The sequence below is a fragment of the Mastigoproctus giganteus genome, chromosome 14 (assembly GCF_048544385.1).
Source record: "Mastigoproctus giganteus isolate SK-2022 chromosome 14, ASM4854438v1, whole genome shotgun sequence".
Classification (NCBI taxonomy): Eukaryota; Metazoa; Arthropoda; class Arachnida; order Uropygi; family Thelyphonidae; genus Mastigoproctus; species Mastigoproctus giganteus.
This window is the reverse complement of record NC_143588.1, coordinates 50,834,267-50,854,467: the sequence shown is the minus strand read 5'-3', so window position 1 is coordinate 50,854,467 and position 20,201 is coordinate 50,834,267. Positions and strand designations below refer to the sequence as shown.

General features: G+C 41.4%; 1 protein-coding gene across 1 annotated transcript in view; it reads right to left on the bottom strand.

Moving 5' to 3' along the window:
* Positions 1-20,201, bottom strand: part of LOC150075134 (leishmanolysin-like peptidase) — an 807,866-nt gene that overhangs the window by 220,941 nt on the left and 566,724 nt on the right. Inside the window, 1 exon segment of the mRNA XM_090388304.1 lies at positions 6,086-6,193. Within this exon segment, the coding sequence (XP_090244430.1) occupies positions 6,086-6,193 (108 nt within the window).

The window sequence follows — 20,201 nt, the reverse complement described above, 5'->3', positions numbered from 1 at the left end:
AACAAAAGTAAGTGTTAATTCATCATCATATACAAGAGATATTGTCAAGGAAAAAATGGAAAAGGCCCTGGTAATGTGGATAGAAGATCAGTCACAAAAAAGAGTACCAGTAGATGGAAATGCCATCAAGCAAACAGCATTAAGAATTTACAGACAGATTAAAGAAAGGGAGCCAAGCACTTCATCTCAGTTAAACAGAAAGTATGAATTTTCTGCGAGTACAGGTTGGATGACAGGGTTTCTTAAAAGGAATGCTCTTCATAATATAAAAATTAAAGGTGAAACTGCATCTGCAGATGAATCGGCTGCTAAAGTATTCCCGCAGGAACTTGCAAAAATTATTGAAGATGGAGGATACACTCCTGATCAAGTGTGGAATGCAGATGAAACTGGTTTCTTCTGGAAACGAATGCCGAACAGAACGTATGTAGCCAAATCGCAGAAAACTGCTGGTGGTTTTAAGGTAGCTAAGGATCGTGTGACCTTATTATTTTCCTCCAACGCTTCAGGAGATCGTATGTTGAAACCACTGCTGGTAAATCGAGCCCTAAACCCACGTTCAATGAAAGGTGTAGATATCAATAAATTGCCTGTTCACTGGATGGCAAACAAGAAAGCCTGGGTGACCACTACTATTTTTACAGAATGGTTCAACAAATGTTTCGTCCCAGAAGTCAGACGTTATATGAATTTGAAAGGTCTCGAATTTAAAGTTCTTCTGATTCTTGACAATGCACCCGGCCATCCTGTCTTGGAACACCCAAATGTACAAATTTTATTTCTGCCACCTAATACTACATCTTTGATACAACCGCTAGACCAAGGTATAATTGCGACAATTAAAACATATTACGTAAAACGAACATTCCAACACGTTTTGGACAAACTGAATGATGAAACACTAACAGTCATTGATGTGTGGAAGAAATTCTCAATTATGGATTGTATCAATCAAGTTGGATTAGCGTTAACTGAATTAAAACCAGCAACTTTAAATGCGTGTTGGAAAGCGGTTTGGCCACAATGTGTAAAAAGCAAAGATCCCATCATCCCTAATACGAGAGCTTGAAGGACAGGGTGGATACCTTCGAAGGATTAAAAGTGAGGGCCCATCAAGCCCTCAGCTGTTCACACCAATGCCAGAGCTTGCACTTGGTCATCGCGCAACACAGCGGCAGCCCCCAAGGCAGAATGTGCTGGTCCCAAAGGAACTAGTAGTTGTTGGTGACTCCATTGTCAGGGAAACGGGAAACATGCTTTGTACAAAGGATAGGTGGAACAGGACCAGGGTACGTCTGCCAGGGACAAAGGTTGATGACGTTGTAGAGCGGATATCATCTTTTAAGGGCACAAAAGGTGATATAGTTCTACACTTTGGCACTAATGATATTAAGAGTAGGAGACCGGTGGAATTACTTAATAAGTACAGGTTACTGTTGAAAAAAAGCCGTGAATTAGGGTTGAATTTGAAAGTGTCTGCAATTCTGCCCAGACACGATAGGAGGGAGTATATGATGAGAGTCCTGTCGATCAATTCAGCCCTGGAAAGATTGTGCAAGGCTCAAGGGATAGAATGTTTTTCAGCCTGGTATGTACTTGTTAACAAGAGAGACTGCTTCTACAGGGATGGGATACACTTAAATAGAAAGGGTGCAAGAATGTTTGCTGATGCTATCGAGGCAGTGTTAGGTGGGTCGGAAAACTGCTAGATTGGGGGGGATACAAGGACTAATAGATTAACAGTAACCACTGGCAGAGGTGAAAGTGATTCTTGCACTGCTTCTATTGGAAAGAGCAGCAGCCTGGAAAACAAGATACAGGATATTTCAGAGACTGCCAGGAGTCATTGCGGTACAAGTAAACACATGGGTTGTGTTAGGGTAGCTAAGAGTAGGAACAGGTGCATGTATACTTGCGTGTACACCAATGCTAGGAGTTTGGTAAATAAATTTGATGAATTTGAGGTATTACTCAAAGCATCAAAGGCAGATATTGTTGGGATATCAGAGACGTGGTGTCACACAGATATAAGGAATGCAGAACTGGAATTTGGGGAGTACAATGTCTACAGAAAGGATAGACAGGATAGGAAGGGAGGAGGGGTTATGCTATTAGTTAAGAAATACATAAAATCCAAGGAAGTGAAGCCAGTTGACATCGCTGGACAGTGCAGTGTCGAGTCAGTTTGGTGTGACATAAGCATTGGGAGATCAAAATTGAGAGTAGGAGTGTGTTATAGGCCTAATGACTCTGATGAGTATAATAAGAAACTGTACAGGGAAATAGAGTGGGCCAGTAAATCAGAGAGTCTTATAATGGGGAATTTTAATTTCCCAGATATTGACTTGAATTTGGGGGCTGGTCACTCACACACTAGCAAGGCTTTTGTGGATTTATTGGATGATTGTTTTCTACATCAGCATGTTCGGGAGGCAACTAGAGGGAGTAATACTCTTGATTTGATTATCAGTAGTGATTCTTCATGCATTAAGAATCTGTAGATAAATAAACCACTAGGTGGCAGTAATCACGGTGTGCTGAAGTGGGATTTACTCAAAGAGTTAACTATCATCAGGGGTAAAGGGAAGGGTTTTTTCTTTCGTAAAGGCAACTACGGTGTTCTGAGACAGAGACAGTATTTAAATTCTATACAGTGGGACCAACTGATGATGTTACCAACAGCAAATTCAAAATGGGAAGCATTCAAAGAACTTATCTTGGAAGCTACTAGGCTTTACATACCAACTAAGAAATATTGTTCAAGGTTTAGGCCTAAATGGATGTCAGATGAACTAATGAGACATATGGCAAAGAAGAAAAATGCATGGGATATATACAAATTAACACATGACACAGAAGCCTATGATAGATACAAGTTGATCTGTAACCAAGTTACAAAGGAAGTTAGGCAGGCGAAGGCAGATTACGAGAGATCCTTGGCAAGGGATGCAAAGAAAAACAGCAAAGTAGTTTAATTCACCTCTGGCAGTCCCTTCCCTAAATAACTCCTCATGGTGCGTCCGTAGACAGGTGGGCAGGAGCAGCAGTGCATAGCACATGCTTCTTGATTAGACCGGGGTTCGAGCCTGTGACCACCAAATACGGAGTATGCGGAAAGGTCAGGGAATGACCACCGCATATCCCTGGAGCAATATGGTCTTAGTTGCTAATGCTCATAAAATCCAAATAACAACAACATAACTCCTCATGTGTGAATGTAGATGCAAATGCTGATTTAGTTTGTTAGCCACCTGAGCAGGATCATCAACAGTTGAAACATCAATATGCAGTGGACCAATCTGATTCATCCCTTTCCTTCTAGAGTTTACATAGGTAAAGAACTCTTTGCTGTTTTTCTTTGCATCCTTTGCCAAAGATTTCTCATGATCTGCCTTTGCCTGCCTAATCTCCTTTGTGAATTGGTTACAGACCAGCTTATATTTATCATAGGCTTTCATGTCACCCTTTAATTTATATGTATCCCATGCATTTTTCTTCTCTGCCATATGTCTCATTAGTTCATCTGACCTCCATTTAGACCTAATCCTTGAACAATATTTCTTAGTTGGTATGTAAAGCCTAGTAGCTTCCAAGATAAAATCTTTGAATGCTTCCCATTTTGAATTTGCTGTTGGCAACATCATCAGTTGGTCCCACTGTATAGAATTTAAATACTGTCTCAGAACACCGTAGTTGCCTTTACGAAAGAAAAAACCCTTCCCTTTACCCCTGATGATAGTTAACTCTTTGAGTAAATCCCACTTCAGCACACCGTGATTACTGCCACCTAGTGGTTCCTTTATCAGCAGATTCTTAATGCATGAAGAATCACTACTGATAATCAGATCAAGAGTATTATTCCCTCTAGTTGCCTCCCGAACATGCTGATGAAGAAAACAATCATCCAATAAATCCACAAAAGCCTTGCTAGTGTGTGAGTGACCAACCCACAAATTCCAGTCAATATATGGGAAATTAAAATCTCCATTATGAGTCTCTGATTTACTGGCCCACTCTATTTCCATGTACAGTTTCTTATTATTCTCATCAAAGTCATTAGGCCTATAACACACTCCTACTCTCAATTTTGATCTCCCAGTGCTTATGTCACACCAAACTGACTTGACACTGCACTGTCTAGTGATGTCGACTGGCTTCACTTTCTTGGATTTTATCTGTTTCTTAACTAATAGCATAGCCCCGTCTCCCTTTCTGTCTATCCTTCATGTGCACATTGTACTCCCCAAATTCCAGTTCTGCATTCCTTATATCTGTGTGACACCATGTCTCTGATATCCCAACAATATCTGCCTTTGATGTTTTGAGCAATACCTCAAATTTATTAACCAAACTCCTAGCATTGGTGTGCACACAAGTATACATGCACCTGTTCCTATTCTTAGCTACCTTAACTCAACCCATGTGTTTACTTGTACTGGAATGACTCCCAGCAGTCTCCGAAATACCCTGCATCTTGTGTTCCAGGCTGCTGCTCATTCCAATAGAAGCAGTGCAAGAATCACTTTCACCTCTGCCAGTGGCTATTGTTGTTAATCTATTAGTCCTTGTATCCACCCCAAGCTAGCAGTTTTCCGACCCGCCTAGCACTGCATTGATAGCATCAGCAAATATTCTTGCACACTTTCTATTTAAGTGTATCCCATCCCTGTAGAAGAAGTTTCCCCTTTTATCAAGTACAGACCAGGCTGAAAAAATTATCAGAGGAATCCCCCAGTATTCAGTGTTGGACCCACCACTGTTTTCTATATTTCTTAATGATACTGATGAAGGTTTGTTGTTTGTTATTAGGTTTTTAGGAGCATTTAACCATATTGCTCCGGGATATGCGGTGGTCATTCCGTGACCTTTCCACATCCTCCATATTTGGTGGTGACAGGCTCGAACCCCAGTCTAATCAAGAAGCGTGTGCTACGCACTGCTGCTCCTTCCCACCTGGCTACGGAGGCGCCACTGATGAAAGCATACTAGGTTTGATATCTATGTTTGCAAATGATATGAAGGTTGACAGGGTAGTTAATGACAGTAATCAGGGTATACTAATGCAACAAAACCTAGACAAATTGAGCAGAAGTGCTGAGAAGTGGCATTTGAAGTTTAACATTGAAAAATGCAAAATCCACTGAAAAATGTATCGTGTGGCCCTACACTAGGGTAGTAGAGAATGAAAGGGACTTTGGGGTAATTTTACAATCAGACTTGAAGCTTTCTTTGCAGTGCAGACATGTTGCCAGAACAGATCATGAGGTTTTGTCAATGATATACTGGAATTTTGCTAGCCGGTATAAGTAGGTGATTATCCCATTGTACAAGACAATGGTGAGGCTGTATCTTGAATACTGCATACAGGTCTGGAGGCCTCATTTTAGAATGGGTATAGATCTGCTGGAACTGATACAAAGAAGGGTAACGAAACTGGAGAGTTGAACAAAAGGGTGGTCTTACAAATAAAGATTTCAGTTCTGAAAACTGCAGTGTCTGGAGACTAAGCACCAGTGAGGTAATCTGATTGAGGTGTTTAAGCTTTGAATGGATTAAGCAAGCTCAGTGTTGATAACACTGTCCTGTGGCTCTTGTGAAATCCTCTGGCTGTGTGGTCATGCTAGAGTATAAACAGAAGAGTTATTTATTTTTATTTATTCTTCCTCTTGCTTAGAATATGCTCATTTATGCCCCATCACACATCAGGTAGCATAAGTTCAAATTGAGAAAGGATCATTGCAGGACAGACGTGCAGAAGTTTGCCTTTGGCCAGGAGGAGGTGATAGTTGTTGGAACAAACTTCCATCTGTTGATATGGAAGTGGTTAGTGTAAATTCAACAAAGAACTAGATAACCTAAGAAAGGGGGTGATGCAGGAAGGTTTTTTTATGAACATGTAGAGGCTTGTTTTCTTGTATCATTTGACAATACTAACACTAATGCTAAATCAGTATAGATAAAGTGTGGTAAATCACTTTAAAAGAAGTTTAAATTTGTAGGTCTGTGTAATTAGTCTTAATTAAAAGAGGTGGCACATTAGATTGGAAAAATGGCTGGAGGAGGAGGAGGAGGTAAATTTTCTTACTTCAAACAACCTTTTTTCCCAGTGAGTAAGAACAGTGCCATCTTCTCCTTGATCTTCTAATTCTGCTCCTTCTAAATAAGCACAATTAAAATGTCTTCTTACTTCCTCCTGTAATTAACAATAACAAATATCACTAGATATCAATTTTTGAAACAAGGACTGTAAAAAAATAAAATCAAAAAGCTCTAGTAAATGCTAAGGTTTATGAATACTAATTACTTTATTATCAATAAAAATAACACTTAATAATCACAGGATAGTCTTTAGCTGCAAACTAAACAGGCATATGCTTGTGAGGTGCTACTGTTACTTGAAACCCAGCTGAAATTTTTGTTTGTGTGTTTAGGCTAAATTTCAGCCTAAACACACAAACAAACCTGTCAGTACATATGATGCGTGGAGTCCTGGTTTTAACCAAGTGGGCATTTTCGAGAATATTTTCGCCAGATCCGAAGAGAATTTTTTGGTGATACAGCCAATAACGTTGCCAGATCCATGTGAGGTGGTTCTGAAGCCTATTCTTTTCCTCTTTGCTTTGCGTGCTGTCGTTAGCCGTATAATCTAGGAAGGTGCAGGGGAGTCCCTTCACTATATGGTATTTGATTCCACTATCTGCAATTTCCAAGTCTACGGGAAGGAACCCAGCCAGGACTCGCAGGACCAGGCGTAAGTGCTTGTGGTGATACAGGCTCGAGTGATAGTGAGCAACAGAGTTCTTTGGATTGCGTCCAGGGTCCTCCGATATACAACCATTGCTGTTTTGGTGTACCAAGCTGGAGCTGCATACAAGATGGCTTGGAGAAAAGTTAAAAGTTAAAAGTTAAAAAGTTAAGCCAATGGTCTTGGTATTAATCTTAATATGGGGTGTTCTGTGGATATGAAGTCTGCCCTTGAGTAGAATGGATGTAGTTTTTTCCAATGATACTTTTAAGTCATGGATCCTAGCCCAGTTCTGGAGCTTAGCCATGGCCTGGTTTGCTTTTACCTCAAGCTGGGCCCTGTTATTTGCCATAACCATTAGGATCAAGTCATCCACAAAGGCCTGGGGAAGCAGGCTCTTCAAGTCAAGAGTGAGGAACTCATAGAAGACAATGTTCCAGAGGAGAGGCCCCAGGACAGAACCCTGGGGGAAACCCCTGCGGACTGGTCAATGAATTTAACCATATGGTGCTGTAATCTGGATTCTTCTGTTGTCAAGGTATGATTTAATGGTACCAAAGAGGTTAGCATTAGCATTAGTAGAGGCACTTGATGCAAGAAAGCAAGCTTATGCAGCATCAGCCAAAAAAAAAAAAAAAAAAAAAAAAAAAATAAAGTAAAATAAATAAATAAAAAATAACCACTTCCACTTCACCCCTCTGTTCGTTCGAAATACCTGTCCAGCTGAGCCTTAAACTTATTTAGGCTATCAACTATCACGACAAGGGATGAAAGTCTGTTCCACCTACCAACCATCTGCTGGCTAAAGGCAAATTTCCGCACATCTATCCTACATCTGTCTTTCCTCAATTTGAATTTATACCCTCTCAAGTGATTATTCTGAGCAAGAGGAAGAATCCCATCAGCATTGAGCATGCTCAAACCATTCAAGGCTTTGTACACCTCTATCAGATCACCTCGCTGGTGCCTAGTCTCCAGACACTGTAATTCGCAAAACTTAAGCCTTTCTTCGTAAGAGCACCCCTTTGTTCCATTCACTAATCTTATTATTATTATTATTATTAGCCACATGGTACAAGGAAGCCCGAGGCTTATGCTGCACCAGCCAAAAAAAATAAATTCCTGAGTTACCCGTGTGTGTGTGTGTGAGAGAGAGAGAGAGAGAGAGAGAGAGAGAGAGAGAGAGAGAGAGAGAGAGAGAGAGAGAAGTAGAAAGGCATTACCAAGAAAGAGAAGAATGATGATATCCAGCTCAGGACCCTGGGTTTGCCAAGCCCATACTCATTGTTGCCCTTCTCTGTACTCGTTCCAGCAGCTCTACATCCTTCTTGAAATGAGGCCTCCAGGCCTGTATACAGTACTCTAGGTGTGGCCTGACCATTGCCTTATACAAGGGAAAATTCAACTCCTTATCCCTGCTAGAAAAATTCCTATATATCATTGACAATACACCATGAGCTACTCTTGCAGCCCATCTGCACTGCTCAGAGAACTTCATATCTGCCTGCACAACCACCCCCAAGTCCCTTTCATTCTCTACCACTGTCAGTGTAGAGTACCACAGAGTTGATACGTTGCTCTGGGGTTGCTGTTTCCCATGTGTAGTACTTTACATTTGTCAATGTTAAACTTCATTTGCCACCTCTCAGCCCATCTGCTCAACCTTTCCAGATCCTGTTGCAGCAGCATAGTGTCAGTAGTTCCTTGACAACCCTGCCAACCTTCGTATCGTCTGCAAACTTGGACATTAAGCTTGATATACCATCATCAATATCATTTATAAATACAGAGAACAATAAAGGACCCAATACTGAACCCTGAGGGACTCCACTAATAACATTAGTCCACAATGAGCAGTGTCCATTGATTACCACTCTCTGTCTTCTCCCCCTCAACCACCCCTTTATCCATAGCAGCAATTTGCCTCCAATGCCACACTGCTCCAATTTGTGCAGCAGTCTTCCATGTGCAACAGTATCAAAAGCCTTTTTAAGATCCAAGTATATAATATCAAAGTTATTCCCTGCATCCAGTTCTTTTGTGACTGCATCATAGTATCCAATCAAATTGGTCAGGCAAGACTTCCCCTTAACAAAACCATGCTGTGTCCGAGCTATAACTGAAGTCTTGTCTAGATGATCCTGCAGTGCTTCTTTAACCAGTGCCTCCATTAATTTTCCGGCAACAGAAGTTAAACTCACAGGTCTATAATTACTTGTGTCAGCCTTTGATCCTCCTTTGTGAATTGGGGTCACATTTGCACATCTCCAGTCCATGGGTACCTCCCCTGAGTCCAAGGAAGCTCTGATAATTATGGCTAAGGGTTTGCTTACTTCCTTTGCTGCCTCCTTTAATATAACTGGATAGATCCCATCCACCCCAGGTGCCTTTCTTGTGTTTATCTTCAACAATTTCTCCTCCACTTTACTCTCAGTTAGCTTACTGCTAGAGTTGAATACACCTCTGGCATTCCCCTCGCTGAATAGCTCCTCATGTGTGAATGTCGATGCAAAATATTCATTTAGTTTGTTAGCTACCTGAGCAGGGTCATCAACAGTTGACCCATCGATATCAAGTGGACCAATCTGATTCATCCTCTTCCTTCTAGAGTTTACATAAGTAAAGAACTCTTTGCTGTTTTTCTTCGCATCCCTTGCCAAGGATCTCTCGTAATCTGCCTTCGCCTGCCTAACTTCCTTTGTAACTTGGTTACAGACCAACTTGTATCTATCATAGGCTTCTGTGTCACGTGTTAATTTGTATGTATCCCATGCATGTTTCTTCTCTGCCATATGCCTCATTAGTTCATGTGACGTCCATTTAGGCCTAAACCTTGAACAATATTTCTTAGTTGGCATGTAAAGTATAGTAGCTTGCAAGATAAGTTCTTTGAATGCTTCCCATTTTGAATTTGCTGTTGGTAACATCATCAGTTGATCCCACTGTATAGAATTTAAATACTGTCTCAGTCCATCGTAATCGCCTTTACAAAAGCAATACCCCTTCCCTTTACCCCTAATGGTAATTACCTCTGAGTAACTCCCACTTCAGAACACTGTAATCACTGCCACCTAGTGGTTCATTTATCTGCAGATTCTTAATGCATGAAGAATCACTACTGATAATCAAATCAAGAGTATTACACCCTCTAGTTGCCTCCCGAACATGCTGATGTAGAAAACAATCATCCAATAAATCCACAAAAGCCTTGCTAGTGTGTGAGTGACCAGCCCCCAAATTCCAGTCAATATCTGGGAAATTAAAATCCCCCATTATAAGACTCTCTGATTTACTGGCTCACTCTGTTTCTCTGTACAGTTTCTTATTATACTCATCAGAGTCATTAGGCCTATAGCACACTCCTACTCTGAATTTTGATCTCCCAATGCTTATGTCACACCAAACTGACTCGACACTCCACTGTCCAGCGATGTCGACTGGCTTCACTTCCTTGGATTTGATGTGTTTCTTAACTAATAGCATAACCCCTCCTCCCGTCCTATCCTGTCTATCCTTTCTGTAGACATTGTACTCCCCAAATTCCAGTTCTGCATTCCTTATATCTGTGTGACACCACGTCTCTGAAATCCCAACAATATCTGCCTTTGATGTTTTGAGCAATACCTCAAATTCATCAAATTTATTTACTAAACTCCTAGCATTGGTGTACACGCAAGTATACATGCACCTGCTCTTCCTCTTAACCACCCTAACACAACCCATGTGTTTACTTGTACCCCCATGATTCCCAGCAGTCTCTGAAATATCCTGCATCTTATCTTCCAGGCTGCTGCTCATTCCAATAGAAGCAGTGCAAGAATCACTTTCTCCTCTGCCAGTGGCTACTGTTAATCTATTAGTCTTTGCATCCCCCCAATCTAGCAGTTTTCTGACCCACCTAACACTGCCTCGATAGCATCAGCATACATTCTTGCACCCTTTCTATTTAAGTGTATCCCATCCCTGTAGAAGCAGTCTCTCCTGTTAACAAGTACAGACCAGGCTGAAAAAAATTCTACCCCTTGAGCCCTGCACAACCTTTCCAGGGCTGAATTGATCGACGGGGCTCTCATGATATACTCCCTCCTATTGTGTCTGGGCAGAATTGCAGACACTTTCAAATTCAACCCTAATTCACGGCTTTTTTTCAACAGTGACCTGTACTTGTTAAGTAATTCCGCCGGTCTCCTACTCTTAATATCATTAGTGCCAATGTGTACAACTATATCACCTTTTGTGCCCTTAAAAGATGATATCCGCTCCACAACGTCATCAACCTCTGCCCCAGGCAGATATACCCTGGTCCTGTTCCACCTATCCTTTTTTAAGGTTCCCAGGCAGCTGAGCCATTCTGAGCCCCGCCAGAACGCTTGGCCACCATATGGTGTCAAATGCCCCGGCAAAGTCCACGGAGATCGCCAAGAAATATTTTTCTTGGCATGCAGTAGCAGAACTGATGAGGTGATGCAAGGCTTCAGTAGTGGATGATCCTGGCTTAAATCCATATTGCATTTGGCAATCAAGTTTGCTGTTTTATAGTGGCTTATTCTTGAGTGCAGCAACCTCTCGAAGAAGAGTTTACTAGCAACTGGTAGGAGAGCGATGGGGATGTAAGAACTTGGTAGTGTAGGTGGCTCTGTGGGATTTTTCAATGTTTGACTACAGCAACTTTTCATGAGGTGTAAAAGGTGCTGGCATTTAGACATCTATTGTATAATTGGAGTAGTAACCACGGAGCGTATTCTACCACTTTTTTTTTTATTATTATTTCCGGATCCAGAAGGTTGGGACCGAGAAATTTTTATTTTTAATTTGTGTCGCAGCCAAGTTCAATTCCTCCAGTGTGAAAGGTGGTTCCTGCTGTCCGCTGGCATATGCTTCATTCTCAGCACAGATGGCAATTTGTTCCAGCAGAGTTGGTGTTGCTGGTTCAGGATAAATAGCTTCCAGTATGATGCTTGCCGATTGATGTCAGTTTGTTGTCCGAGTTTCTTGTGGAGTCAGTGCTGTGGTAATAACTTCTCCTCTGGGGAGCTTGTTGTTGGTGGTGGTGATTTTATACACCACTCCCCAGAGTTCCCTGTTTCCAGTTTCAGTAACTAGATTTTCCCAGGTCTTGCATTTGCTTTTGACTATTTCACTAATATACTTATTTCTTGTCATTCTATATATATTGCTTAATGCCTCCACTTCAGCTGTTGGCCAAGGTCGTCTCACTCTTTGGAAGGATTTTCTTTTTCTAATGACTTCCTCACTTCCACAAACTTTCCACGGCTGACTTTCAACTCCTCCCCTTTCCTGCCCCAAACTGACACACAAACTTGTGCTTAATCGCATCCTGCAGCTCCTGAGGAGGACTTTACACTCGTATACCTTGCATCCGGCTAAACCGGAAAGCCTCACATATCTGGAATCCTATGGAAATGGAGGAGAATGGAATGGAAGAAGCAGAGATTGGTGCTCCAAGCACAATTGAGGACACCCCACCCCACCATGCAAGGGACACAACCAAACTCTACCGAAAGAACAGAGGAGACCAAGGACCCAAAACTGGTCATGAAGAGGAAAAATACAAAATTGACAGTACCGAAATCTGATCGGGAAACCTGGAGTACAAGTGAGGCAAAGGAACCAAGTGATCACATGGGAAGGACTGAAGAACAGCATAAAACGCTAGAGGGAATCATCCTGGACCTTCCAGAGGGAACTGTGCCAAAGCAGACACTCATACTGTGTACAGCCCTCAAAAATATAATGAAGGAGAACAGCAGGATCTCTTCATCCATCCATGCAGAAATAATCCTGCAATGGAATAAGCTGGAGACCATCCTAATGAACACACATACAAATTACCAGAGAGCAATGGTAACAGTGAAAGCCCTACATGCAGATGGCAGCAATCAAATGCCACAGCGCACCCCATCATATGCAAATATGATGGGGTGCGTCAATTGCAAATCTCTGAATACTCCCACAGAAACACTGAGTATGAGAAAGGCCCCGGAAGCTAAAAAGAAAACACTTCTGCTAATTCTCAATAAGTCATTTTAAGACCAACAGGGGAAGAAACCAGTACAAGCAAGGAAATCAAGAAAAAGGTAATAGAAAATCTCAGAGAAGAATTCGGAGAAACCAGAATAAAAGTCATAAGAAAGACCAGAAATCCAGGGATACTAACAGAGACGGAGAGTAAAGAAGAAGCAGAAGGAATTATAACAAACCCCAAGATCCCTACACTGGGCCTCACAGTGGAAGCCCTGAAGAGAAAAACCAGGATGTGATCCCTGAACTACTGACGGAGGAGATCTATAGGAAGAATCTAAAAAGTGCACTCCCAAACTGGGATGGGAAAGTGCTGGTTATCCCAAAATACAAAACCAGAGTAAAGAACAGCGGCAACTGTAATTGGGTCATAGAGCTTGCCCCCGAGGGGTGGCAAATCCTATGAACACAGAGTACCATCTATGTGGAGTGGAGAGATCATAGGTATTGGGAGCATGTGGCAGTAATAAAGTGCTACAAGTGCTGCAAGTAGGGCCACACCTCCCATACCTGCAACCAGAAAGAAGCTACGTGCGGCCACTGCTCGGAGAAAGGGCATGAATTTAAAAACTGCCCAAACAAGGAGAAAGATCCCATATGCGTCAATTGCAAATCTCTGAGGTTGGATCACACATACTCCATATGGGATGCAAAATGCCCAGCGTACCAAAAAGTAAAGAGTGTATTCCAAAAATGAATTGATTATGAGGCCACACCACAAGAACTATAACTACGGAGGTCTAAAGATTCACCAGATCAATGAGTAGCATGCCAGGACAGTGATCGACGAGGTGCACCACAAAGCCAATGAAGAAAATGCCGACATCATCCTTAACCAGGAGCCCTACACACACAGAAAGCAGGCCAGGGGATTCCCAATGAGTTATAAAATTATCCAGAGTGATGAGGATACTCCATGGGTAGCAGTGGTAATGAGGAATCCGGAAATAGCGGCAACAAAATTACCACAGCTCTGTACACCCTGGGCCACTTTACCCATATAATCAGCTCAGTTGGGAGCTTCTATGCAATTTCGTTGTACTGCAGACCTGGTGTGGAAATGAACTTTGCTATCACATATCTCCAATCTGTCCAGACAACCACAGCAGGACAAAGAATAATTGTAAGAGCAGATGTAAACTGTCGCTCCCTCTGTTTGGTATAGTGTCACACCGGACCGGCGCGGAACCAGAAACGGACAAAGGCTCGACAAGTTCCTGGCAAATTCAATCCTCACAGTCAAAAACCAACCCTTTAACCTGCCAACCTTCTGCAACACATTAAGAGTAGGAGATCTGCAGATTTACTTTACAAGTACAGGTCTATGTTGCAAAAAAGTCATGAATTAGGGTTAAATTTGAAAGTGTCTGCAATTCTGCCCAGACACAATAGGAAGGAGTACATGATGAGCCTTGTCAATCAATTCGGCCCTGGAGGAAATGTGCAAGGCTCAAGGGATAAAATTTTTTCAGCCTGGTCTGTGCTTGTTAACAGGAGAGACTGCTTCTACAGGGATGAGATACATTTAAATAGAAAGGGTGCAAGAATATTTGCTGATGCTATCGAGGCAGTGTTAGGTGGATCAGAAAACTGCTAGCTTGAGGGGGGTGGATTCACAGACTAAAAGGTTAAAAGTAGCTGCAGGCAGAGGTGAAGGTGATTCTTGCACTACTTCTATTAGAATAAGCAGTGGCGGGGAGCGAGGGGTGTTGGGGGTTCCAGGGATTGATGGCAGTCATCGTGAGACAGGTAGGTATATGGGATGTGTTAGGGTAACTAATAATAAGAATAAGTACATGTATATATATATATTTTTTTTGTTTTTTATGAAAACCCCAAACACGAAAGGTATCAAACCTATAGTACTTAGTACCGTGCATGGGTTGAAGGAGAAGTATGGAGGGGGATGCCGGAAACTTCTCTAGAGACTAAACATGGGTTTCACCAATTCAAGCCTCCAATAAGCAGTGGTGGTATTTCACTGGTTGATGAAAGTCATCTACCACCTAGCCATATTTGCATGTATACCAATGCTAGAAGTATAGTAAATAAATTTGATGAATCTGAAGTGTTGGTCAAGACATCAAAGGCTTTGTTATCCCATCATCTGTTGGGATAGCAGAGACATGGTGCCACACAGATATAAGGAATGCAGAACTGGAATTTGGGGAGTACAATGTGCGCAGAAAGGATAGACAGGATAGGAAGGGAGGAGGTGTTACAGCCGACCTGGCTAGCCGGGTGGGTAAAGTACCTGTCTGGTAACCAGGCAGGTTCGAATCCTGCCTTGGACTTGGATCAAAATACTGCAAAAACTTTGGGAGGTGCATTATGGCCACAGAAGTTGATGAGCCAACAACTACCAAAAAAAAAAAAAAAAAGAGGTGTTATGCTGTTAATTAAGAAAAACATAAAATCAAAAGAAGTGCATCCAGTCGATATAGATGAACAGTGCACTGTTGAGTAAGTTTGGTGTGACATAAGCACTGCGAAAGCAAAAATAAGAGTAGGAGTGTGTTATAGGCCTAATGACTCAAATGAGTACAATGAACAATTGTACAGAGAAATAGAGTGGGTCAGTAAATCAGAATGTCTTATAATGGGGGATTTTACCTTCCAGATATTGATTGGAATTTGTGGGTTGGTAACTCGCACACTAGCAAGACTTTTGTGGATTTATTGGATGACTGTTTTCTACAGAAACATGTTCGAGAGGCAACTAGAGTAATAATACTCTTGATCTGATTTTCAGCATTGATTATTTATGCATTAAGAATTTGCAGATAAAGGAACCACTGGGTGACAGTGATCACAATGTACTGATGTGAGAATTACTTAAAGATTTAACTACCATCAAAGCTAAAGGGAAGGGCTTTTCATAAAGGTGACTACAGACAAAGCCCAAACAAAGGGGAGACAAAGACCAATAGATTGACAGTAGCCACTGGCAGAGGTGAAAGAGATTCTTGCACTGCTTCTATTAGAATGAGCAGAAACCTGAAAAACAAGATGCATGATACTTCAGAGACTGCTGGGAGCCATTGCGGTACAAGTAAACACATGGGTTGTGTTAGGGTAGCTAAGAATAGAAACAGGTGCAGGTATACTTGCGTGTACACCAATGCTAGGAGTTTAGTAAATAAATTTGATGAATTTGAGGTATTGCTCAAAACATCAAAGGCAGATATTGTTGGAATATCAGAGATGTGGTGTCACACAGATATAAGGGATGCAGAACTGGAATTTGGGGAGTACAATGTCTACAGAAAGGATAGACAGGATAGGAAGGGGGGAGGGGTTATGCTATTAGTTAAGAAACACATAAAAACCAAGGAAGTGAAGCCAGTCGACATCGCTGGACAGTGCAGTGTTGAGTCAGTTTGGTGTGACATAAGCATTGGGAGATCAATATTGAGAGTAGGAGTGTGCTATAGGCCTAATGACTCTGATGAGTATAATAAGAAACTGTACAGGGAAATAGAGTGGGCCAGTAAATCAGAGTCTTATAATGGGAGATTTTAATTTCCCAGATATTGACTAGAATTTGGGGCTTGTCACTCACACACTAGCAGGGCTTTTGTGGATTTATTGGATGATTGTTTTCTACATCAGCATGTTCGGGAGGCAACTAGAGGGAGTAATACTCTTGATTTGATTATCAGCAGTGATTCTTCATGCATTAAGAATCTGCAGATAAATGAACCACTAGGTGGCAGTGATCACAGTGTGCTGAAGTGGGATTTACTCAAAGAGGTAACTACCATTAGGGGTACAGGGAAGGGTTATTGCTTCCGTAAAGGTGACTATGATGGACTGAGACAGTATTTAAATTCTATACAGTGGGACCAACTGATGATGTTACCAACAGCAAATTCAAAATGGGAAGCATTCAAAGAACTTATCTTGGAAGCTACTAGGCTTTACATACCAACTAAGAAATATTGGTCAAGGTTTAGGCCAAAATGGATGTCAGATGAATTAATGAGGCATATGGCAGAGAAGAAAAATGCATGGGATACTTACAAATTAATACACGACACAGAAGCCTATGATAGATACAAGTTGATATGCAACCAAGTTACAAAGGAGGTTAGGCAGGCGAAGGCAGATTATGAGAAATCCTTGGCAAGGGATGCAAAGAAAAACAGCAAAGAGTTCTTTACTTATGTAAACTCTAGAAGGAAGGGGATGAATCAGATTGGTCCTCTTGATATTGATGGGTCAACTGTTGATGATCCTGCTCAGGTAGCTAACAAACTAAATGAATATTTTGCATCGACATTCACACATGAGGAGTTATTCAGCGAGGGGAATGCCAGAGGTGTATTCAACTCTAGCAGTAAGCTACAGAATCTTGAAATAACTGGGAGTAAAGTGGAGGAGAAATTGTTGAAGATAAACACAAGAAAGGCACCCGGGGTGGATGGGATCTATCCAGTTATATTAAACGAGGCAGCAAAGGAAGTAAGCAAACCATTAGCCATAATTATGAGAGCTTCCTTGGACTCAGGGGAGGTACCCATAGACTGGAAATGTGCAAATGTGACCCCAATTTAGAAAGGAGGATCAAAGGCTGACACAAGTAATTATAGACCTGTGAGCTTAACTTCTGTTCCAGGAAAATTAATGGAGGCACTGGTTAAAGAAGCACTGCAGGATCATCTAGACAAGACTTCAGTTATAGCTCGGACACAGCATGGTTTTGTTAAGGGGAAGTCTTGCCTGACCAATTTGATTGGATACTATGATGCAGTCACAAAAGAACTGGATGCAGGGAATAACTTTGATATTATATACTTGGATCTTAGAAAGGCTTTTGATACTGTTGCACATGGAAGACTGCTGCACAAATTGGAGCAGTGTGGCATTGGAGGCAAATTGCTGCTATGGATAAAGGGGTGGTTGAGGGGGAGAAGAAAGAGAGTGGTAATCAATGGACACTGCTCATTGTGGACTAATGTTATTAGTGGAGTCCCTCAGGGTTCAGTATTGGGTCCTTTACTGTTCTCTGTATTTATAAATGATATTGATGATGGTATATCAAGCTTAATGTCCAAGTTTGCAGACGATACGAAGGTTGGCAGGGTTGTCAAGGAACTACTGACACTATGCTGCTGCAACAGGATCTGGAAAGGTTGAGCAGATGGGCTGAGAGGTGGCAAATGAAGTTTAACATTGACAAATGTAAAGTACTACACATGGGAAACAGCAACCCCAGAGCAACGTATCAAATCTGTGGTACTACACTGACAGTGGCAGAGAATGAAAGGGACTTGGGGGTGGTTGTGCAGGCAGATATGAAGTTCTCTGAGCAGTGCAGACGGGCTGCAAGAGTAGCTCATGGAGCATTGTCAATGATATACAGGAATTTTTCCAGCAGGGATAAGGAGGTGATTATTCCCTTGTATAAGGCAATGGTCAGGCCACACCTAGAGTACTGTATACAGGTCTGGAGGCCTCATTTCAAGAAGGATGTAGAGCTGCTGGAACGAGTACAGAGAAGGGCAACAAGATTAGTGAATGGAACAAAGGGGTGCTCTTACGAAGAAAGGCTTAAGTTTTGCAAATTACAGTGTCTGGAGACTAGGCACCAGCGAGGTGATCTGATAGAGGTGTATAAAGCCTTGAATGGTTTGAGCATGCTCAATGCTGATGGGATTCTTCCTCTAGCTCAGAATAATCACCTGAGAGGGCATAAATTCAAATTGAGGAAAGACAGATGTAGGATAGACGTGCGGAAATTTGCCTTTAGCCAGCGGGTGGTTGGTTGGTGGAAGAGACGTCCATCCCTTGTCGTGGAGGTTGATAGCCTAAATAAGTTTAAGGCTCAGCTGGACAGGTATTTTGAACGAACAGAGCGGTGAAGTGGAAGTGGGTTTTTTTTTTTTTTTTTTTTTTGGCTGATGCTGCATAAGCTTGCTTTCTTGCATCAGATGCCTCTACTAATTATAATGCTAATACAGGGGTCTCAGATAGTTTCCCATTAAGAGTTTCATAAACTTCTGGAATCTCTTCTCTAAAGATTTCCTCATGTGTGAATGTAGATTCAAAATACCTATTCAGTTTGTCAGCAACATGAGCAGGATCATCAACAGTTAAGCCACTGATATCAAGTCAACCGATATTATTCATTCCCCTTCCTTCTAGTGTGTTTACATATGTAAAGAAGCCTTTGCTGTTTTTCTTTGCATCCTTTGCCAAAGACTTCTAATAATTTGCCTTAGCTTGCCTGATCGGGTTTGTGACTTTACTGTAGAGTAATATATAGCTACCAGGGATTTCTAAATCATTTGATAATTTTTATATATATTCCATGCATTTTTCTTTTCATCAGTCTCATTAGTTCATCTCACATCCATTTAAGTCTATACCTTGAAGAGTATTTCTTAGTTGGTACGAAAAGACTAGTAGCTTCTGTGATTAATTCCTTGAATGGTTCCCATTTATAATTTGCTGATGGTTAATATCATCAAATAGTCATATTTTTATAGAATTTTAAAACTGTCTGAGGACTCTGTAGCCAAATTTACAGAAGCAAAACTCATTCCCATTGCCCTTTATGGTAGATATATCTTTAATTAAACCCCACATTAATACACTGCCACCTTGCGGTTCTTTCATCTGCAGATTCTTTAATGCATGAAGAATCGCTGATGATTATCTGATCAAGAGTAATGCTTTCTCTTGTTGTCTCCCTAACATCTGCTGTTGAAAACAGTCATCCAACTATAATAGATGAGCTAATAACATAACATGATATTGTTACAAAGAACTGAAAGTGAAAAACATTTCTGATGACATAAAATATTAAAACCTTAGTAAAACTTTTGATAACCTACCATATGAATGCCTTTTTATATCAATTGAAACAACATGTTATTGGTAGGCAGTGGCGTATCCAGGTGTCATCATAAGGGGAGCATGGCAACCAGGTCCAGGTATCATTGTAAGAGGGGGGGGGGGACATGGTGATCAGGGTTTTGAGTTTATTTTTTTAGAATGCCTCCTGCCCTTTTTCTTTAATTTCAAATTTTTGGTTAAGGGGGTGGGCAGAAGGGGATATGCCCCTTCTGCCCACCCCATGAATATGCCCGTGGTAGGAAGGTACTATAGTTGATAAAGGGTTGGTTAAATGATAAAAGGATGGTTGTAAATGGATGGGTGTTGCCACCACCTAATCTCAGTGCTTTTTTTGGAAAGGGTTCTCTGCACTCTTTACAAAAGATTAACATCCATCCTAAACTGCTCAAAATAATGGGGAATCATTTGAGGTTCAGTACTAGGTCTCTTGCCACTTCTGACATCTGTTAATGGCACTAATGGAGGTGCTAGTATGTGTACTGGTATTGGCTAAATGAAGCAAGGATTGAAGCTTACACCATCCAAAAAAAAAAAAAAAACTCTTTAGCCACTG